Consider the following 23,380-nt stretch of genomic DNA (forward strand, 5'->3'; position numbering starts at 1 on the left):
GCATGTGGGACCTTAGTTCCCCAACCAGGGATCGAACCCATGTCCCCTGCTGTAGAAGGACTGGACTGCCAAGGAAGTCCTATCATTGAGGAGCTTTTTAAGAAATACTACTGTGCCCAAGGCCTTCTCCCTCGGGGATTCTGATTTAATTGGCCTTGGGTGGGGCCCAAGCATCATATTTTTTAAAGCTCTCTTGATGGTTTTAATGTGCAGCCAGGGTTGAGAAGTGCTCTACCTTTCCCCCTACCAGTTTCCTGCCAACTCCTCGTCCAGGCTCTTAAATACTTCTTCTGCCTCCTGCCAGTAGACCAGAGCAGTTGGCCCTAATATGCCTACCTGGAGGAGTCGAGGGCTGCCCATCTTTTCCAGGCTTTTCTTTCCAGATGGGCTGAAACTCTCTATGGACACAAGCATTCCCTTCTCTACAAATTCACATACCACGTAGGCCTGTTCCTATCACTTTCTCCCCTAATATGCCTGGTGCCTGTTCTGGCCTTGCAAAGCATAGTAGATTTTTTTTTTTTTCATGAAAATAGCAAAATTCCTGCCTCAGGAAAAAGTGAGAACTTCCCTGGGGGCAGTTTTCATCTGGCTGCTCAAGTGGCTCAGCACTGCACTGGAGCTGAGAGAGAAGCCTGCTGGGGGCTTGGCAACAGATGTAAGGGAGACAGGGGATTGAGTGGGACTTGAACCCAGCACATTTTGGGGAATCTAAGAAACCTTCCTCTCCTGAAGATGCTGGCCTCAGGAGCATTTCAGAGAATTATGCCCACGTTCCTAGCTCGCAGCCGTCTGCCTGCCTTCCTGTGGCTGCTGCTTCTGTTCATTCCCCTACCCCTCCGTTCCACCTGCCTTTTGGATTTATTCCTCCCTCCTGTGTCCCCCACTCCATGCCTCACTGAATGTTGGTGAAACAAATCTAGTCTAAAATAATGAGCAATCAACTACCCGATGCTTGGGGCAGGCTGGGCAGGGGCTGGGGGGAAAGGGTAGGGAGCTGAATCACTTATAAAGCCTAATAAAGATGCAGATGAGCATGTTGACTAGGAGCCCCAGAGCTGGGCTTATTCATTATTCAAAGTTATGTAAATGCCACTGGGTCCTGCTTGTTAGACTCCTGCCCCTTGTCCCTGCTGCTTCTTCCTGCCTGACAGATCCAGCCTGCCTTATGCCTCACCTCTCCTCCAAGGTGCTTACATTCATTCTCCCTGCCCAGAATCTCTTCTCAGACCCTACCTCCTCTCTAGCCAGAAGTCTTCCAGAGATTTGTTGGGAGGTCCTGGCCTTCAGGCAAGACTATACAGACCCAAATAGGTGGGCTTCTCGGTTTTAAAGATTTCCAAGGAAAGAATACCCTAAGCAGTGCTATATACATGTTTTAATATCTCACAAATCTACTTAGTGGGATGGATTCCCCGAGTTCTAACCTAAATCCCTCTTGCTGCATGGGAAGCCCACCACTGAAATAGAATATCCAATAACCAAATTCTCTTTAATCACTCTTTTGAGAAGTTAAATGCAAGCATCAAGTCACTCCAGCCTAGTACCCCCAGATTAACTCGTCCTTGTTGCTGCCACTTACCTTGCTAGACAGGTGAACCTCATTCCAAGTTACAATCACACTCCTTAAGCTCTTAAACCTGTCCTGGGATACCAAACTCTGGTTAGTGTTTAACTCGTACTGACTACACCATATACCTCCTCTTTTTCACATTGGGATTACTGACTTGTACCCCACAATTGCCTAGGCCTTAGGACTCAAATTACTTTCCCCTGACTCTCCTCAGTCTTTCCCTTTTTCCCCATCACCCCCTAATTTTTCAGATGATGAGGCTGAGAAATGAAGAATTGGGTCAGAGTCGCAATGGCATCGATTGCCTCTGCTTTCCCTTCTTTTCTGGGCTGCCTCTCCTCCCTCCCCCAACCCCAATCTATTTTGAGCCTGCCTCTGTTTTCCTTAGTCTGGTTGGCAACCATGCCCGCCTCTTTCTCTTCGCTGCCCTTATCTCTCCCCTGCAGCCTGTGAGGACCCCAGTTGCCCTTCCAGAGGTCTCTTATTGCCTGCCTGATTTATTTTGATTTTCTCCCATCTTGAAGATAGGTAGGGTCGGCCTGAAAGTGGATGCCTGGCCACACTCAAGCAGAAGGTAGGCAGGGAGATAACGCTGGTGGGTCTGCTTGGCAAATCCTTCAAAGTTACCAAAACCCTCAGGTTGTCCTCCGAGCCCATCTACAATGTCTAGTCCTCTTCTCCATATCCACAGACTCTATCTCCTACATCCCTTCTTCCCCTCTATGACCCCATCCCACGCTCAGTAAGAAATGCTCAGTTCCTCCCACTTGGGTTGTGTGCAGCACCCCTGCAGGTCCTCACCTGCCTTCTTGGCCTGCACATTGCCAGTCTCTTCTTATCCAATTCCTGTTTCTCTCCACTCTTCCCTGACCTCATCCCTCCCACACACACCCGTCCCACCCCACACGCCCCTGCCCCTGCCCTTGCTTGCACTCTGTTTCTAGGACACACTGGCTCATTTCTAAAGAGACTTTGCCAGCCCAGGCAGGGCTTGTCAGCATCCCCCACTTGTCCTTTCTCAGCCTCCTCTAGACACTTGTCCCCTCCTTTAGCTGTCACCGGCAAGCTGAATAAGACTGGATATTTTGGAAGGGGAGCTGCAGCTGGCTGGGGGAGGAGGGTGGCACTGAGAGAAGCAGGAGCAGAGGGAGCTGCGGGCAGCCATGGAATGAGAGGGAGAGAGAGGTTCCCAACATCCTTCCTCCCCAACTTTGCCAGCTTGGGAGCTGGCAGGATCTTACACTGATCCCTCTCTGTACTGCATTTTTCTCTGTCTCAGTAATAACACGATACCTTGCTTTACAATTTACCACATTCTCTTACAGGCCTCCAGGTATCTGCATGGTGTACTCCCTCTCCTCCAAGTCTGCTCAAATGCCTCCTCCTCAATGAGTCCTACCCTGACCACCATTGAAAAGGGCAGCCCCTCCCCCAGCATTCTCTACCTTCCCCATTCTGCTCTGTTTTATCCCCAATGCACTTGTCACCCTCTAATGTACAATACAATTTATTTATACATATTATTAACATGTCCTCTCCTCACTGAACTGTAAACACCACAAGAGTAGAGATTTCTGTTTTGTTCACAGATACATCCACCATGCCTAGCACAGTGCCTGGCACACAGCAGAACTCAACAAATATTTGTGTGTTGAATGAATGAATGAATGAATGATCTTATTGGATCCTCACACACTCCTGTAGAGTTGGTCAGTATTATTATTCCCTTTTTATTTACTACGGTAAAATATACATAACTTACAATGTACCATCTTAACCGTTTTAGGTGTACAGTTGAGTGGCATTTAAGTACATTCACAGTGTTGTGCAGCCATCACCACCATCCATCTCCAGAACTTTTTTATCTTCCCAGACTGAAACTCTGTGCCCATTAAACAATAACTCCTTATTCCCCCCTCCCTCCAGCCCCTGGCAACCACCATTCTACTTTCTGTCTCTATGAATTTGACTACTCTAGGTAGCTCACACAAGTGGAATCATACAATACTTGTCCTTTTATGTCTGGATTATTTTATTTAGCATTATGTCTTCAAGGTTGATCCATGGAATGTATCAATAGTATTATTCCCGTTTTACAGATAGGATTATTCCCACTTTACAGAGGCTGTGGTTCGGGGAACTAAGTGAGAGCACCCAAGAAGCAGACTTGGCGTGGGGTTGACAGGATTGGCTGGCTTTTATAACTCCCAGGAGAAATCAGTACTAATCCATGTGCCTAGGCCTATAAGGCAATTGAAGAGTAATTTCCTCTGTGTTGTTATTTCCTTTGGGAATATTTTTACTCTTATTTCCATTTCCCACTCTTCCCCTCTCAGCGATTCCTTCGAACATTTCCACCCCACCCAGTCCCAGTTTTTTTCTCCCCAGAGCACTTTAACTCCTGTTCTTTTGGGTCAAACTGGCCCTGTCTAGAAATGCTCCTGCTTGGGTTTCATCTGAGTGCACTCAGCCTTGCTTGAGTCTCTATTTACACCTCTCACCCCTCCACCCACCCTGGGGCAGTTATGAGCCTGTTTCCTTCCAAAGCAATTAGTGCAAGGAGGCCAGCCAACTGGGTGTTAATGCCGTTTCATTAAGTGGGAGCAATCCTAATGATAATAAAATGGCACATTTAACATTCAAACATTGAACAGGGTTTCTAAGCGAGTGTGTCTCTCTCTTCCTTTCTGGTAGAACAGCTCCATCTTCATAAAGACCTGACAATACACCTTAATGAGAGACTGGGGAGCTGAGCATCTTTATAGAACCAGAGAGAGGATGAGAACCAAACAAAGAATCCAGAGAAAGAGGGTGTGGTGCACTGAGGGGATAAAGACCCCAAGGAGTCCTGGGGTAATGGATTCTGTGGTGCTAATTTAGACAGTTAAAGTCTATAAGAAATAAGGTCACATGGAAAATAAAGCCCACCACAGGCTTTCATGCAATGCAGTCATTTACTTATCTGTTTGTTCAACACATTTTTTGCAACAAACATTTACTGTGCACCCAAGATGAGCCAAATTTTACAGGAGTTTGTGATAGAGGGTGGCTCTAGTTTTATGAACAGGAATGCCAAGGGCCTTAGTGGTCTACAGATCATCTTATTTACTCTCCCCCAGGCAGCCTTAGTCAAATCTATCCCAAATTCATCAAATGCCCCCGTGAAGAGAATTTTAACAACTGCTTTGGTCTCCTGAGCCAGTCCTTATGCCCCCTCCTTATTGAGAGATCCAGCTTCAAGGTCCTTGCTACTCTGTGATCATAGAATATCTGATTTAACTTCTGAAGCAAAAAAATTGTGGGATTGGGGAGCTGGCTAGGGAAAGAAGGTAAATTCAATCAGCTGGTGTTTATGGGGAACTGAAGAGGGGCAAGAAAAAAGGATAACATCTCATAGACACTTCCTTCCTCTGAGAAGTCTTTCCCAGAAGAGGGCTTTGTTCCGAGCTCCTGTGCACAGAAGGGAAGCAGCTGGCCAGTCAAATGTGGGCTTTGCCCAGGCGGGGGAAGCGGCTGATTCGAAAAGGTGTCAAGTCATAGGATGGCATTAATTTCATGCTTAATTCATACAGGATCTTCCCCACAACAGGGGACAGCTTAAACCCATGCCCTAGGGAAAGGAGAACAGGTGGTCAGGCATCCTCAGAGACAGGTACTGGACTCCCTGGACGTCCCCTACACAGTCCCCAGATAGAGCTAACCTCCCCATTGGTCGCATCCCAAAGCTGGAAGTTGCCTCCCACCGTGAGAACCCTTTCTTCTCTGATAGCCCCTCTTAACCCCCTTATACACTCAAGGTCTATGCTTTGGCCCCTCTCTGTCCAACTAAAAGCATGAAAAACACCATTTTGCCTGGCACTGAGGTGGGTCATCTTTAAGGCACCCCGTCTTCCCTTGCTCAGGCTCACCAGAGAATCCAGCACCAATGACAATGTTGTCGTACTTTGGGTGTCGATCAAGAATGAAGTGCTCATCAGGGGTGTTCTAGAAAGAAACAATCACACCTGTGTCCTTTGAGGATAGAGGGAGGAAGAAGAATTGCAGGCTCAGAGGGGAGGAGACTCAGCTGGATTTCTTTCCAGAAAGAATAGGAATGGGGCACAGGAATGCTTTCTGCATGCCAGTGCCCTAGGGTACGCCAGTCTTTCTCATTTGTCCATCTGTCTCTTCTCATGTAGAGCTATGAACACAGTAGGTGCTCAGTTAACGCGTGTAAAGTAACTTTAGCGAAGACGCCTCAGGCCCTGGTGACATCTGTCTCTTCTCTTTGTCCCTAAGGCCTGCTCAACTAGAACATCTTGCCAAAAACTCTTTTAGAGCTCTTCTGGGAAATATAGTGAAGGACTGCCAGACGTATGCCTAGTTTCCTAATGAAAAAGAATACGAATAACCTCTAGTGGGCCCTCTCTGGTGGAGGTGAACTGACCCGCAGGAATGAGCTCATTTGTTTCAAGTCACATACTGTGTCAGGGGTCAGGTAGAGTCCAGCCTGAGCTGCACAAGGCCAGTCTGTCTCATTCCCCTGTTCTCCAGGGCTGCAAGAGAGCCTGGCCCAGTTGCCCACACCCTTACCGTGTACATGCAGTGCTCCATAACAGCAGGCTCGGGCTCTAAGTTAGGTAAGTGATCTCTGACAAAGCAGCTCAGGATGTGGACGTCTTGGATGTCTGAGAAAGCTGCAGGGCAGTCCCGCTCCTCAGGATCTGCATTGTTGCCGTGGTGATAGCAGACCTGGCTCCCAATCAGAGCAGTGTGAGCTGGGATGGCTGGCCTCCTGCACACCACCCCCAACCCAGGGGGCAGGTTGTACACAGAATGCACCCCATCCATCATCCCAGCCTTCCCCAGTCCTGACAGATGCTGTTTGTTGCCACATGAGTTTGCCTAGCTGTCCATTCCCCCGCCAACCCTATGATTGCAAAGGAAGGGCTCCAGGACAGCCAGGGGTCTTGTGTTGCGCATAGTGAATAGTGAAGTCCGTTCCTGCTCCTGCCCACTGGGATCTGAGGGAGTCTGGTGAGAGGAAAGTTAGAATAGCTGCCCCACATCTGCCTGGGCCCCTATTAGCCTTCTCTTGGCCTCTCCGCTCACCTTCATCAGCCCTGGGTACTCTCTGGAGGGCAATCCATAGATGTGGTAAGGAGCCAGGCCAAAGCCCAGGAAGCATGGAAAGGCCTGGGACACACCGTAGCTTCCGGGAACCTTCTCTCGCCAGTAACACACATTGATCCGCAGGGTCTTGGAGCAGGAAGAAGAAGTGGGAAATGAAGGGAGAAAGCATTTCTGGGGTCCCGTAGCCCTTTAATATAAGCCCAGATGCCCTGATTAACTCACCCATCTTTGTTTCACTCAATTCTTATGTCATTTGCATGTTACATTATGTTATGATGCATAAAAATTGCTGAATCTGTCTCTTCCCCTATTCTTAATCTTCTCCCAAAACTGCATCCAGCCTACTTCTCTCTCTCTCCAGGAGTTAATAATACCTCATGTTTATTGAGTGCTTACTATAGGCCAGGCCATCTCCTTAGGTTATATATATATATATATATATAATTTAATTTAATTCTCCAACAGCCCTAGTCCCCACTTTACAGGTTATAAAATTGAGGCTAAGTGAGGTGAAGATGAATGAAATTTGCCCAAAGTCATCCACTAGCAAGTGGCAGATGGAAGACTCAAGTCCATCTGGGTCCAAGGCTTCTTTTCTTAAGCACCACCTCTCAGGCTTTCAGCTCCCTCTACCTGGAGAGGCAGCTCAATGCCCAGGGGACGGAGGAGCCGGTTGGTCCAAGGACCTGCTGTGATGATCAAACTCTTGGCTTGGTAGCTCCTGGAGGTGGTTTTCACCACGACCAGTAGCCCTGGTTTTATCTCCATCACCTTCTCTCCATCATGCACTATGCCTCCTAGCTGTCGAATTGCATCCTGAAAGGGCAGGAGCAGGAAAGGGCAAATCAGTTATGTATGTGGTTCACCCTGGACAAAGAATCCTTCATCGAGTGCAGAAAAGAGAGGACAGAATCTAGATCTCCTCTCCCATATTGTGAGGCCTAGCAGGGTATATAAAACTGCCCAGTCCAAAAAGTCAAGACTAAAGCTGGCAGGGCAAAGGCTGTCATCCAACTGGGCATCAGGGGATGGCTGATGGGGACCCAGGATGCCCAGAGCAGGAGCTGCAGTGCCCCTAATGCTGCACGGTATCACCTGAAGCGCTCTGAGCGCCTTGTCAGCATAGAGAACTCCTCCAGACTTTTCCAAGAGCCCCACTTCTCCCCTGGCCAACCGAATATTGGGGAAACGTTGCTTCAGTTCCTCAGATGGAAGACACTGGTGTTCCACTCCCTGCCTAGACAGAGTAGCCTGGATTATCTTTAATTCTGCATTCTCCTTCATGCCCAGCAGCAGTAGTCCAGTCTGCCTATAAAAAAAAAAAAGACACCTGAGTGAGAGTCTGCGTCCGGGCCCTGGGCCTTCTCTGTCATTTTTCAGCAAGGGGCCCAGACCAGGCATCAAGGGGAGTCCTGGCCTCACATTCAAAAAACAGGCAAAGACATCTACATTCTGTTGTAACAGTCCAGTATTGTTGTGCTGGTTTCCAGCCCATCCCCAAGTCTGCCCTTGGCTCTCACTATTGGTTTGCTTATCCCTCCATCTTCCCTCATCAGGATCCATCCTGCCCTTGAGGTCAGAGACCCTAAGTCCTCTTTTATCTCCACACCTAGAAGGTGGTAAATGTTCAATGAACTTGATAAGATTTCCCTTTCCTCCAGTCCCCTGACCCCACTCACTGTTTTGATCTCAATTCTTTATCCCTTTTCCCCTCCCCAACTCCCTGCTGTTTCTTTTCCCTGTTCCTTTTTCTTGTCATATAATGTTTTGTCTCTTCTTGTGATCTATCTCTCAGTTCCTTCTCAGAGGCTGCCTGTTTTGTGGAAAGGGTCCTAAGTTGGGAGCTCTGGCTCTGGGTCCAGTCCCAGCATCCCCTCTGTGACCTTGGTCTGATTGCTCGCTGATCCCAGATTCCTCCTCTGTAACACATGACTGTTGGACTGTTGGTGGTTCCACACCAGGGGAGTTGTGGAAATGGCATGGATCATTTTTTTGCTTGTCACAATGCCTGGGGGTTGCCACTCACATTTGGTGGGCGGGGGCCAGGGATGCTAAACCTGCAATGCTCAGGAAGATCCCACCCAAATGCCAATAGTGCCCTCATGCAGAAACCCCAGTAGGTGAGATGGCCTCTTAGGACTCCAGCAATTAATTCAGCGATTAATGTTTTTGTTCTCCCTATACATCCCTCTGTGTTTCTTCCACCATAAGAGAATGAGAGCTGTTTCTCTTTAACGCTTTCCATCTCTATGTCACAAGAGATCAGAGCTCCCTTTTGGGGGTAACTGATCAAAACAATAGAAGGGTCACTTTGGCCCTTGGGACCATTCCTGTAGTCCCTCTCGGTTTCAGCAGCCACAGTGACAAGCATCAGCCCGACACATCCCCCAGGTACTGTATATAAAGCTCGTAATAGCCTATAATGGAGTCTCATGGATATTACATGCTTCCAAATCCCACATTATCTGGTTGGGGGGATTAAAGAGAAGATTGGGAGGGGGTAGGGACACAGCGGGCCCTGGGGCCAGTGTCAGTACACAGAGCCACGCAGCATGCCCAATCCATTTGCCATGGCCCCCGCCTACCCAGCATTCACCACTGGTGAGAAAGCAGTGAACGCCTCTGCCTCTTCAAAGCTCAACAGAGGAAAGATGCTGTAGAAATCCCCACTAGCCAGCAGACTGTCTTTTTCCTGTGGCCCCAAAAGAACTTCAGATTGGTTCTCAGTTAATGAAAATTTGCCTAGTAAACTCCTTGGTCAACAGGATAATTAAGGCACCCAAGCGTACGTTCTTGAGCCCTTTGTACCTGATGAGGTTGTAGCTGTGTAGAATTCTGGGAAAGACCTCACCTTAGCAGTCACAATGTCAGATCCCTGGCCCGGAAATTCCAGAGCAGCATATTCTAACCTCTGCCTGCAATATACTAGCCTTGGTCTCTCACATACTCTGAGATTCAGTTACTTTCTCTTCCTTCCCTTCCTTTCTCCCTTCTTCCCTTCCTTCCTTCCTTCTTTCCTTGAAATAAGAACTCCTCTTTCAGGAATGTACTATATGGAGGAAATGAACTCACGCCAAAGCAACGGGCAAATCTGTTGAATTATGAAATGCTGAGTGATGTTCTAATTCCCAAGCCGTCCTGCGGTGGATGAAGCGGGAGCTCCCTATCCCTAGGAGTAATCAGCAAGTTGATTCTGCTGGTGAATGTAATTGTGCCAATTGTAATCATTTTGCTCCAGCTCTCTGCCCCTGTGGCATTTATTTCTCAGCCCAGATATTGATCTAACACTGGGAAATTTTCCATCTGAATTTGTGATGCTGGACCCTCCCTTAGTCCGGAGATGCGTTTGGGAAATTCTCATTTTCCGTGGATCACAGCTGAACCATTTGGCCTGAGGGAAACCATGCACTGCCAGAGAAATGCCTTGGATCGGAGAGAGATTTTTGACCATTATGAGCAAATCGGAAATAAATGTAAAACACTGCCTGGAAATGCAAAGGCCTGTCATTATGGGAAATAGGTGAGAGGCTCCTGTGGGAGATGCTTAGAGAACTGGAAAGCAGTCAATCAAAACCGGGATCAGAGAACGGGCCTTTTTCCCCCAGTATGAAGATAGATGACTTCCATGCGCAGATTGAAAATCATTTAAGTACTTATTTTCTTAATGGCTTTTCCTAGATCCCAATAAACAGTCTGCTCATTCTGCATCAATTTCTCACCCCTATGCTCTGGGCCTCCCTTTCCTCTTTTTCTGCTCAGATCCAGGCTACGAAGTTTGAGGAGGAGGAGGGTGAGAAGGGACAAGGGCATTGCAGGAAAAAAAAAAAAAAGACCAGGAAATGAGCGGTCAGGGCTGGTCTAGAAAGACGGCACCTTGTAGTGAGGCCGGGGTGCTGGGGATCCCTGGAAAGAGTGCAGCTCCCAAGTCCCAGAACACCTTCAGAGCATTTGGTACTAACTGTGCCTTCCTCCCAACCCTAGCTGGATCCGGCCCTAGGAAGAGATAATCGAAGATTCCTCCCAAGGGCCTTGTTGACTTCTCTATGGCCCAACTAAAGCCTCAGACGTGATGTAGGGAGTTGGTGATGAGGGATTTCCACCAGTTACTATAGCAGGACAGGAGGCAGGATGGAGTGGGGAGGATTTGGGAGGGGCAGACAGCTCTCCCTGCATCTGCCATCTCCCATCCCAAGCTCCAGCTTTCCCCGCTCTGGGTTAAAAGTGCCAGGAAAGCCAGCTCTCAGAGTCACCTTGGGGAAGAGACTCCAACAGGGACTTGGTAATGGCTGCTGTCTTTGTTGGTTTGGGAGGAGCTCTTGGCGTTTCATCTTCTGCTCAGTGGGCCGAGGTGGAATTGGTTAACAAAGACTGCTCCAGGGAGGGGATGTGGCTGACAAGCCAGACACTTCGCAGACACAGGAAGCAGCAGCTGCGCAGGGGGCCACCAGGTTCTGGCAGCAGCTGTACTGCCTACGGCTGTGATCTTGTCTGATATTGTCAGCTAAGCAGGGGCAGCCCGGGTCAGGAGCTAGATAGTAGGACTCAAAGGGAGAAGGTGGGGCAGGAAAGAGATGGGCCACAGAGCTGGGATTTGCTCTTGGTATCAGCATCCTGGCTGTACACATCACAAAAGATTCAGACCTTGTGATCTGACACATGTGTCATCGTCTGTTCCCAGAATATATGCAAATATCCTGAGCCACCCATATTTAGTATGCCTCTGTCACAGGAAGCAGCAGAACAGAATGAAGAGAATTGGACAACCACCTTATCAACTCCTGAAGGTTTTTTTTTTTAAATCATCATCAAATATCATTAAGTTAATATGTTCATATCTATCAGTTCAATTATGATATTGTGCTGGTTCTTCCAGAAGAACCTAGGAGAATAAGAATCACACAGCTAATGAATCATTTAGAAAATCAGAATTAGGAACAAAAGCTAAAGGAATTGGAATAGGAAGTATCTGTTCTGTGTCTCTACTAAGTAAAAGAACCAAATAAATTAGTGTGCCTGAGTAAATTAGTTTGGCCATAAGAAAGGACTTGCTAATAATAACAACAACAATAATGCCTAGCACTATATAGAACTTCAAAGATTTTTCAAAGAACATTCACTTTACTCTTCATTTTCCATAATTGGGGCTGTAAAGCATAAGGATAGTCTTTTAAGAGGAGCTATGATATGTCCCAGTCTTTAAATGTATGTTAGCAGCCTTCTGACCTGGGATGATTTAGGCATGAACTTGTTTGGAAACAGGGGATGGAAAAGGTAACCAGTTTGTGGTATTTCCTAAATCAGGAGTCAGCAAGCGATGACCCAGGGGCCAAATCACCTGTTTTTGTCTGTCCCACAAGCCAAGATGGTTTTTACAGTTTTAAATGGTTGATAAAAAGCAAAAGAAGAATATTTCTTTTTTTTTAATATTTATTTGTTTGTTTATTTTTGGCTGCATCAGGTCTTAGTTGTGGCACGCGGGATCTTTCATTGTGGCACACAGGCTTCTCTCTAGTTGTAGCATGCAGGCTCCAGAGCATGTGGGCTCTGTAGTTGCGGCAAACGGGCTCTCTAGTTGTGGCACGCGGGCTTAGTTGCCCTGCAGCATGTGGGATCTTAGTTCCCTGACCAGGGATCGAACCCACGTCCCCTGCATTGGAAGGCGGATTCTTAACCACTGGACCACCAGGGAAGTCCCAAAGAATACTTCATGACATGAAAATTATCTGAAATTTGTGTCCATAAATAAAGTTTTATTGGAACCCAGCCATGCCCATTTGTTTACATATTATCTGTGGCTGCTTTCACAATGGCACAGTTGAGTTGCTGGCAGAGTTGAATTGTTGCAATAGAGACCATATGGCCTGCAAAGCCTGTAAAACTATGTGGCCATTCACAGAAAAAGTTTGACAAACCCTGTTCTAGACTGAAAGTTGAGTAATTCTGTGACTTGCACTACAGGTTAAGACCCTGACTACTCAGTAGCAACCCTCTCATGAATTTGTCGGGAGAATTAAATGAGTTAACCTGGATCAAGTACTTTTAGAACAGCCTTAGTTTCTCATTCTAAGCACTAAAACACGCAGTGATAATGATAATGATGATGATGATTTGTCAGGCACTATTGCAAGCCCTTTACAAACTTTATCCTCACAACAGACACAGGAAATAGATATTATTACCCCTACTTTACAGATGAGAAAACTGAGTCTCACAGAGGTTAGACAGCTTGCTCCAAACCACACAGCTAAATATGTCAGAACAAGATGATATCTAGAGCCAGTGCTGCCTGGTTCCAAAGCCCTTCCAAATTCCTGTCCTCCTGCCAAAGAGAGGGATTGTGAGATTATGAGATTCTCCTATCCAAGGGTCCCTTTCCCTCTCTCCAGCAGCCCTTCCCCTCGATGTCCATGGTTGCTGCATCCCATCTGTCTCCTTCTGCCTTTCTTCCCCCCTTGCTCAATGGAGATAGGATACAGCTGACCCAGAATAAGTGGCAGGAACTGCCATTTATTCAAAAGTGCTAGGCATAGTGCCAAGAGTCTCGTTTAATCCTCACAAAGCCCTGTGAGAAAAATGAGGCGCAGAGAGGTACAGAAACTTTTCCAAGGTCACACAGCTGGTAAGAGGTAGAGCACAAAGTCAAATTCAAGCCTGTCTGACTCCAGAATTGTCTCCCCTCTGAAAGATTCCAGACACTTTCCAAACATCTTCTAGTTACCTCCTTATCTGCTGGGATGAAGTGTGCCCTCTAAGGCCTCAGCAGTTCTTTTAACACAAGATACTCAGCAGTATTCACAGATGGCTGACAGAGAGAGGTTCCTTTGCCAGGCCACGCCTCAGCAAGACATGCTCCTTTATTTGGGTGCTGGGTGTATTAGCTGCGTCTGGAATAAATCTGTAATTAGCTGCCCTAGCTGTATTTGCATAATGGATTTCACTTTGTTCTTAAGTTAATGGTGTTTTTGCAACAGAACAGTAACCTCTTGGTTCCTGGCCATTAAAATAACTGCCACCCTGTAGGGTAGAGCAGTGGTTTTGTAGGAAGTTCAGTTAAGAGCCACAGAGAAGGCGGGAGGGATGGTAGCATGGTTGGTAAAAGTTCTCTTTGCCTCCTGGGTTGTCTGCCTTCTTCCCCATGAATATTTGAAAGGTCAGTGAGGGGGGGTCTTAAGGGTCAGAGAAGGCCATGCAGGCAACAGAGAAATAGCTGCAGGCTCACTCCCTGGTCAGCAATGCAGCCTGAGGAGCATCCCCATTTGCTCCTATGGGAGGAGGTATTCAGAGAATCAAATGGATTTATAAGGGTTGTTCTGGGGGAGAGGACCCAGCATTAAAGTTTGTGATACTAGCAGAAATATAAAGAATCAGGCAGAGGCCTTCTCCTCTATTTCAATCCCTGCCCTGAGAGGTTCTCTGACGGTTCCACGGAGATGTAGATATAAACTCCAGCTCTGAGCATCTGCCCAGTGTCTTTCCAGCAGTTTTCCCCAAACAACCTCTGCAAGCCTTGGACACATGGTCTAACCCCAGCCCTGGAACTCAGAGACTGTCAAGAGCCAGCTGGACCTGTCGGGTGACCATGAGGACAGCAAGCAGAATGCTTCCACGTGTCTGGCACTTCCGGAGGCCCCATGTCCCTCCGTTGCATGTCAAGTATTCCTGGCACCGCCCTCTTGCATAGTAAAAGCACCCCCAGGTGCTGAGCCCCACAATCCAAGGGATTCTCCCCCACCAACCCAACCTGTATAATTGGGTTCCCGCCTCATGCTCCAGCTGGGCCCATATCTGGTAGCACTCAGCCATCATCTGGGTGTAGAAGTCTTCAGGGTACGCCCTTCGGATTATCCGGCTTTGCCCATGGGAACTTCCTCGGGAGTGCGGGAGGAAGAACTGGAGAAGGAGGACAAGAGACAACTGCAGCTGTCACCCCTCCCCTTTCGGAGCCCACTCATCATGTGCTGTCAACAAGGAACACTTATTCTTCAAATATTTCCATACAGTCTCCCTTTGTGGCCAAGTTACTGACTTGGCTTCAGGATAGAATTTCTTCAGTAGCTCTAACTCAGGCATCCTTTTTGCTAACATCATTCACTTCCCGAAGTCCCTCTGTGAGTTAGTCTTCAGTCATCCTGCTGCAACCTTGCCCCACTTAGACTCATGGAGAAGCAGAAAGAACCTTTGAGATCATTCTAGTCTAGGCTCCTCATCTTTATGCACAAGAAAACTGATGCTGACTCTTTCTCTGTAGTTTCAGATTGCTCAGGACAAGAGAACCATGTTGAGATTTAGCAAAAGATGGAGTGTTTCCTTAAAGGTTGGACCAGGAATCCCTCAGGCTTTGAGAAAACTGATAGAGAAATGAAAAAGGTTTCTAACCAATCCAGCTCATTACCAAGAAGAATAAACCAAAACCAGCCTGGATAGATTTAGGCAGAATGGGAGGGTAGAAACCTTTGGAAGGTGGGCTGGGTGCACCTGCCTCGGGAAGGCTGCGGATATACAGGGCCCAGGCCTATGTACAGTGGCCAGTAGACTGCACTTCATGGGGTCACTTTTCTATAAGGAAAAATAAATACCTAAGTCTTATTTCCTGTGTATCAAACAAGGAGGCTGCTATTATCCAGAGGTGGCAGAAAAAACAGAAGCCTCTGCTGGGTTCCAGGGTGAGAGGCCAGAAATATGCAGGGAAGAATCCTACCTCCTAGACTGACAAATCAGCCTTTCCCTCTAGGCAAATTATCTCTATTTAAGGTTACCCAAAGCAGAACTGATTACTTTTCTGGGCCAGGGCAACCATTTTGGCACAGAAGAGACTGGATGGGAAGAAAGAAGAGAATGGGGTCTGGGGTGCTTCTTGGTCAAGAGCAGGATCTGGGAGGCAGCAAAAGGAGGAAATGTGCCTAGAAACCCAAACTGGGTCTTAGGGAGGGTGGAACTTTCTTTGCATTGTCATGAAACACACCAGGCAGCTAAGCTACAAATTGCATAGAATTTGTGAAGATCAGGCCCTTTGGCCTTCACCCCACAGAAAACCCTCTTGGGGGAGGAGAAAGGGACAGTCCCTGAGGTCAGGAGTGCAGAGGGGACACGGTACCTGCTCCAGCAGGAGGACCCTCTTCCTGTGTTTGGCCAGGTGGTACGCAGTGAAGCAGCCCTGGATGCCTGCCCCGATCACGATGGCGTCATAGAGATCTTTCTGAGCAGCCATCCTGCCCACTGAGTTAGCCCTACAGCCTCAGAGACCACATACAAAGGAGAAGGCAAGCGGAGGCGGGCTCCAGCCTGAAGGAGGAGGAGTAAAGCAAAGTCCAACCTGGCCAGCATTCCCACAATTCCCTGGGCCCTGTCCTTCTCCCCACTCCTCCCAACCCCCAAAACCTGGCACAGGGCTGAGCCCCCGCCTCCCCTGCAGAGCAGAGCTGGGTAGTATGATTTGTGAGGTTTAGCCCGGCTCAGCTGCCAGCCTCACCCTTGCATCCCTCTAGCTTTCTATTCTTGGCTCAATTATTGTCATGCAAATGGATCCTTCCTATGCCACCTTCCTGTCTCATTATGATCTTTGTCTCAGGCCTTCGGCCCTGGAATTTCAATGCCTCCTAGACCAAGCTGGGCACCCGGAATGCTGCCTCCCCCTGCTGGCCTCCCTCTCTCCAGCCTGATTTCCTTTGGAGATTCTAGAGGGTACAGACCAGGCATCTGCCTAGGGTGTGAGGGCCCCTGGAGTGAGGGCTCCCTCTGTGCAGGGCAGTGTGCTAAATGAGTACTCTTGCATGCATGTGGGACAGAGCTGGGATTTGTAAGGCCTAATTCTTTTTTTTTTTAATTTATTTATTTTTGGCTGCATCGGGTCTTTGTTGCTGTGCACAGGCTTTCTCTAGTTGCGGCAAGCAGGGGCTACTCTTCGTTGCGGTGCACTGGCTTCTCATTGCCGTGGCTTCTCTTGTTGCAGAGCATGGGCTCTAGGCGCGCGGGCTTCAGTAGTTGTGGCATGTGGGCTCAGTAGGTGTGGCTCGCGGGCTCTAGAGCGCAGGCTCAGTAGTTGTGGTGCAGGCGCTTAGTTGCTCCGCGGCATGTGGGATCTTCCCGGAGCAGGGCTCAAACCCGTGTCTCCTGCATTGGCAGGCGGATTCTTAACCTCTGTGCCACCAGGGAAGCCCAGGCCTAATTCCCATACAATTTGTGGGGGGGCCTCTGTAAGGAAAGGAAAAGAGGGACTTCCCTGGTGGTGCAGTGGATAAGACTTCGTGCTCCCAATGCAGGGGGCTCAGGTTCGATCCCCGGTCAGGGAACTAGATCTCACAAGCTGCAACTAAGGAGTCCATGTGTCGCAACTAAGGAGCTGGTGAACTGCAACTAAAGAGCCCTGGAGTTGCAAGTGATGAGCCTCCGGCCACAACTAAGACCTGGTGGAAAGAAAGAAAGAAAGAAAAGAAGGAAGGAAGGGAGGGAGGGAGGGAGGGAGGGAGGAAGGAAGGAAGGAAGGAAGGGAAGGAAGGAAGGAAGGAGAAAGAAAGAAAAAAGAAAAGGAAAAGAAAAATTGTGAATACAAAATTAAGTGCTAGGATTTGGAAGAGATTGTGCAGTTAAGGAGCCCTGTGGTTGAAGTTTCATTAGCTTCCCGATAAATCAAACTCTTCATGCATTATTTACTTTAATCCTCACAGTCCTAGGTGTAAATATTTTTATCCCTACTTTTGTCACATTAAAGATAGCTCCCAATTCTTGGTCACTGTTCCCATCACAGGCTCTGTGACTGCTTGACCTATAGAATATGGTGGAAGTGACACTGGGACACTTTCTGGCCCAAGCCTTAAAAGTAGCTTCCTCTTCTTGTCTTGGAACACCCACTCTTGGACCCCTGAGCCTCCATGTTAGTCCAACCACCTGTTGGAGAGACCACATGGGGAGGCCCTGAGACTACATGGAGAGCCAGAGTGAAGCAATCTTGGACCCTCCAGCCCAGCCCAGCCACCAGCTAAATACCACTGAGTGACCCAATTAATGCCACGTGGAGCAGAAGACTCATCCAGCCAAGACCCATCTGAACTCCTGACCTACAAAATCATGAGATAGAATAAAACAGTTGGTGTTTTTAGCCACTAAGATTTGAAGTAGTTTTTTATGCAGCCATAACTGAAACACCACTTCACAGCCAAAGACATGAAGGCTTACGGAGGTTATAACTTGCCCAAAGCCACCCACCTGGTAAACATATGCACTGAGGTGTGAACCTCGGTTTGCCTGTTCCAAAACCTGTTCCCTTAACCCCCGTGCTATACCAAGGAGTAGTCAGACTTGTAATGATGATTCTGATTTGAATATTTTGCTGTTTCTCTCATGGCCATACTGTGAGTGGGAGAAAATAATAGATCAGGACATCCATGTGACCCTAGGAAGATGCTTAGCCCTAGCAAAGAATCCTCCAGAGTGGCCTTGGCAACTAGCAGTTCTTTCAGCCCAGGCTTCCTTTCTTAGGAAGATAGGGGCCCAGGGAGGGGGTACCATACGACTGGCATTTCTTTTTCTTCTGAAAAAAATTTCTCTAGGATCCAGAAGTCACCTCAACTCTCCCCAATCCCTGACCCACATGGGACAAGATAGCATCCACCTCCCGATGGGACAGCTTCCTTACGGTAAAAAGTGGCAGACATAACTGAGAAAAGTGGACTATTTAAGTATGTAAGGGCTTGATATAAATATATAAGGTCAGCCTTCGGATTTCTCTTGATAAGATGTCAGAGGAGATGAACAGTTTACACAAAGGAGAAGCAGACAATAAATCCTCACGTGGAAATGCACCCAGTCTCACTAGCAACGAAAGAAATGGGGATTAAATAACTTCAAGGTACAATTACGTGCCTATGAAATGCGCAAAAGTAAATAAAAATGATAAAATCTGTCAGTACAGTGGGGACGGAGAGAGAGTAGGGTGGCAACTCAGATTGTCTGGGCTTTCTGGAGAGCTCCAGGGTGGTAAAATGGTTCAAACCTTCTGACCTAGAAATTCGACTTGGGGAACTGTACCCCAAGGAAATATCCAAGGGAAGAAAAAGACATTTGTATGAAGACATTCCTAGTTGCAGTTTTATAATATAAAAAAATGGGAAACAACCCAGCCACAGGGGACAGCTGAACAAACTCTGGCCCGTCGACACAATGGAATACTAGGTAGGATTCAAAATGATAAGTGTGAGGACAGAGGGCTCCGCAGACCTGTGTATATGAAATCATACTGAGGAAGAGAAGCAGAACACAAATAGACACACACAGATCACAACCATGAGTTACGTGTGTGTGTATCAAAGATCTAAAGAGAATTTGGCAAGGTGACTGAGCTTAATACTCATTAATTCCCGTATTCTGTAAAAATTGCACTTCCATTCATAATTTGTAAAAGGATAAGGAGAAATCCCCTGAGGAAGCAGATGCTTCATATCTTCCCGGTCACCGGTTCTGGGGCCTGGGGAAGTTCTTTTTTTGTTCTAATCTCAGTTTTCCCCAGCTGCCCCCCCCACCCCATCCCCTGACATTTCTTATTGTTTGTCCTCCAGGGAAGCTACAAAGCAGCTCTGTATCCCACATCTTCTTTGTTTAATATAATATAACTTCAGAAATAACAACTCCATTTCCCCATCCCTACTTCACAAGCCTGCCCTCGATTCCTGGACTCAAGCATTCTGCTTCTTGTTAAGAATTTCAAACGACTCCTCTGAAAGCAGACACTGGCCATGGTCCAACCTTCAAATGAAAAGCAAACCGGCTTCTGAAGGCTGCCCCTCTCTCTCAGGGCTGCCCATCCTTGTGGCCATCCTGATAGGGGCAGGTAGAGAGAAACGATCTCCTCAAATTCCCCATTAACACCCATTCTGGGTCGGAAGACCACTAAAGGGAGAGCCAGCAGCCCTACACCGCTGCCATGTGTCAGCAATTGCCGCTGTGTCCTGGGGCAGAGCCGTGGAGGATGTAAGGCTGAACTGCTCATCTGATGGTTTGATTGACACTTTGCAGACACGGGTGGGAGAGCCGAGCCAGGGAAGCAGCAAGCTGTACAGCTCAGAAATAATGAGAGCACCCGAATCGTGAGAGAGAGAGAGAGCACGGAATAAATAAGAGAGACCTACCTGGGAGTTGAATGACTAGGGAGAGGCTTCTGTTCTCTTTCCTCTGCACCTCTTTGCCAAGGAGCTGGAGCCCGGGGCAAGGAGACAGGCAGGCCGACCAGGAAGTGGCCCCTGCAGACCCATCCTGCCGGGTGCTGAGGGTGTTTGGGGAAGAATGTGCAGAGGATGCCAGCACGAGAAAACCAAGAGCAGGAAAGCTGGATCTGTACGTGGTCTCCATACACATTTCGGACCTATTGCATGTCTCAGCTTTCATCCCTCTCCTCCATCCCCACTCCCTTTGCCCCAGGTCGTCCACCTGCCTTCCTTCACCTAGATTCTTGCATTAACCTCATAAGCAGTCTCTCCACCCCATCCTTGCCCCTCTTAATCTATCCTTCCGTGTTCCTGCCAGAATCTTCTCTCTAAACAGCAAATCTGAACATGTCACTCCCCTGCTGAACATTCTTTAATAGTTGCCTATTTCCCATTAGGATAAAATCGCAACTTCTTAGCTTGGCACACAAGGCGGTAGGCGTTGTGGCCTCTGTCTGCTCCTGCAGTTCTACTGCGGGTCCCTTCTCACTGTGCACTTTAGGCCCTGGCAAGGCTGAGCTGAGAGAGGTTCCAGCGTTCCCTATGATGATCCCAAATCCCTCACACACCCGCAGGCTGACTTGGATGACTTCTCGCCTATAGTCCCTTCCTACCCTGTCTTCATCTCCATGATAACAACGAGCAGAGAATACTGTATTGATAAGTGTCTGCATGTCTGCCTTCACCCTAAGCTCCTTAAGGAGAAGGGTCTTCTTCTGATTGTCATTTTTTTAGGTAATACAGACATAAGGAACAGCAATGAAAAGGTTCAAAAGAAAACACTACAAAAAGGAATTCTCCTTCCCACCCTGTCCTCAGCCATTTCCTGCTCCTCACCACATGCAATACTGTCACTATTTTCTTTTGTATGCTTCCAGAGATGTTCTATGGGTGTACAAACATATGGTATATTCCTTTTTTTTTTTAATCTCAGAAGTAACGTACTGTACAGCACCTTGCTATTTCCATTTCCTATATCTTGGCTTCCACCTGAGTCATCCGGGGCTGGCACATTCTTCCTGATGGCTGCATAGTATTCCCTGGTGTGGAGGAGGCATATGGGACAGATAATCACCCACACGTGTTTGCTGAATAGACAGTGGGTTTCTCTGGCTGTCACAGACACCTTAGACATGTGGCTCTCTAGCCTGCTGGTATTAGCTGGTATTAGACATGTGGCTCTCTAGCCTGCTGGTATCTAGCCTTCAGGGAGGTGAGAGGTCTGTTCTGGACTCGCCCAGCAAGTTTATCAAAGGCTGACAGTGTCTTCTGTGAGTTGCTGAGGACAGTACCCTCCTTCAAGCCAGGAGGTAGGGGGTGGAATCCCCAGAGACCCTGACTTCTGCTTCCTGCCGTGCCTTTGTTTTGGGTTTGTTAAATGGCAAATATTAGGGTCAACTCTGCTCCCTCAACACAAGAGTTCGACTACTAAGCAGTCTCCAGGGGAGGGAGGAAATAAGGAAAGTCCTGGAAATTGGGCTGAAACCTCTGAGAAAATATTAAATCATCATTTAGCCTGAGCACTGGGGATCTGCCTATGAAAGGATGCTCTCAGACCTCCCTGGGATGAGAGGAAATTCAATAAAAATGAGGGAGAAGAGGTTTTCATTGTCTTAAGGGAAAACATCCCTGAAGAGGAACAATAGAATCTTCTTAATCTTGTCTTGAGGGCTTTCTACCCCAGCTCTATACAAATATGTGTGCATATTTGCACACTCATCTGACTGTGGTGCTCTAAGATACACCCAAGTGTTCATTAAGTAGTTGTATTTACATGTATGTGTATCTGAGTGGGTATATTTCCACCACTAGGCTTTTGTTTGTTTTTTATAAAATATTTATTTATTTGGCTACATCAGGTCTTTGTTGCGCCATGCAGGACCTAGTTTCCTGACCAGGGATCGAACCCGGGCCCCCTGCATTGGGATCATGGAGTCTTAGCCACTGAACCACCAGGGAAGTCCCCTCCACCGCTAGGCTTTTGGAGAAGGTCCCATTAAAGCTCAGCAGGCACTGAGGGATATGGCAAATCAAAGAGTGTTGAGAATTGGTGCCCCAGTTCTGCTCCTAGGAGGTGAGGGTGTGTCTGGAATGGAGACTGCATATGAATCCTCTGTCAGGAATCTCCCCTTCCTCTCTCTTCCACATCTTTCTTATGCTTCATAGCCTGGATATCAGGAAACTCTGGGCTGGGGAGTTGCAGGGAGGAGTGAGAATTGGGGGCAGGAAAAGAAAAGTAGCTTTTGTATGAATTGGGCTGGCTTGACAGGTGACAAATAACAACTAAAATTCGGTAGTGTGCAGAAAGATTAACTCCAGGGGTTCAACTCTCTGGTATTGTCCAGTTTTCAAGGAGATATTGTCTTCCCCTCTCCCACCTCTGCAGATGTTGCTGTTTGTTAGGGAAGGCAGATGGGTATGGGAGTTCGGGTCCTCCCCACAATATACTGGCAGACGCAGGGTCATAGCGGCAGAGAATCAGAGGGAAGCCTGAGGGAAAGGAGGGAAGGGAAGAGAAGCGGAATTCTAGACAGCAACTTCTAAGTCATCTTCAATTCCCATTTTCTGCTTGTGACCTCCAGGCTGCCCCCCAAACCAGTCTAGCCCATCTCCTGAGCATTAATGCCTACAACATTCATCTCATACTCTGCTTTCTCACTGGTTCTTTTTCTTCTGTCATTTTTTGTTTCTGCCTTGGGCCCCCTTTCTTCCCTTGAGATCAAGAGAGAAGGAGAGGTTTGAGGGAAGCCCTTTGTGGATGGATGGTATGATACCAGGGCCTGGTTGGAGGAGAGGCCTCAAGGCAGTGGAAGAGGGAGAAAGGCCAAAAGGAGCCAGGGAATCTTAGGTACCAAAGCCACAGGGCTCTGCTTCTTGGTGCGAGGCTTTATGGAGGTTTAGCCTGCTGGGGCTGGGAAGGAAACTCAGCTGTACCACTCCCTCCTTTCTCATCTGGCTGCTGATTTAAACAGGACTTTCATGCTTGGGATTTACTGGCCTCTTAAATCTGTGGACTAGTGTCTTTTATCAGTTCTGGAAACTGCTCAGCCATTATCTCTTTTCAAATATTTGCCTCTGCCCTATTTGTTCTTTCCTCTTTTTCTGGGATGTTAATTAAACACGTATCAGGCCTCTATCCATTGTGTCTCTTATCTTCCCTATTCCCTCCTCCCTTTTTTTCTCTCTGCGCTGCATTCTGGGCAATTTCTCACTATTACCTTTTACTTTGCTAATTCTCTGTTCCACTGCATTTAAGATGCTTTTAAATTAATGAGTTGTGGGACTTCCCTGGTGGTCCAGTTGTTAAGACTCCACACTCCCAGTGCAGGGGGCCCAGGTTCTATCCCTGGCCAGCAAACTTGGTCCCACTTGCTGCAACTAAGAGTTCACATGCTGCAACTAAATATCCCGCAGCTAAGACCCAGCACAGCCAAATAAATAAATAAATATTTTCTTTTAAAAAGTAAAAAATAAATTAATGGGTTTCGTTTCAATTGCA

General features: G+C 47.7%; 1 protein-coding gene across 1 annotated transcript; it reads right to left on the minus strand.

The window, feature by feature from the left end:
- Positions 1-3,821: 3,821 nt before the first annotated feature.
- On the minus strand, positions 3,822-16,354 carry PIPOX (pipecolic acid and sarcosine oxidase). Its single transcript, XM_079903703.1, has 8 exons — positions 15,780-16,354; positions 14,427-14,575; positions 7,781-7,994; positions 7,319-7,501; positions 6,665-6,811; positions 6,146-6,304; positions 5,482-5,557; positions 3,822-5,183 (listed from the first exon to the last, which is right to left on the minus strand). Exons 1-8 carry the CDS (start codon positions 15,891-15,893, stop codon positions 5,053-5,055), a joined length of 1,173 nt encoding a protein of 390 aa, XP_079759829.1. The 5' UTR covers positions 15,894-16,354; the 3' UTR covers positions 3,822-5,052.
- Positions 16,355-23,380: the final 7,026 nt, after the last annotated feature.

This window comes from Stenella coeruleoalba (assembly GCF_951394435.1).
Source record: "Stenella coeruleoalba genome assembly, chromosome: 19".
Lineage (NCBI taxonomy): Eukaryota > Metazoa > Chordata > Mammalia > Artiodactyla > Delphinidae > Stenella > Stenella coeruleoalba.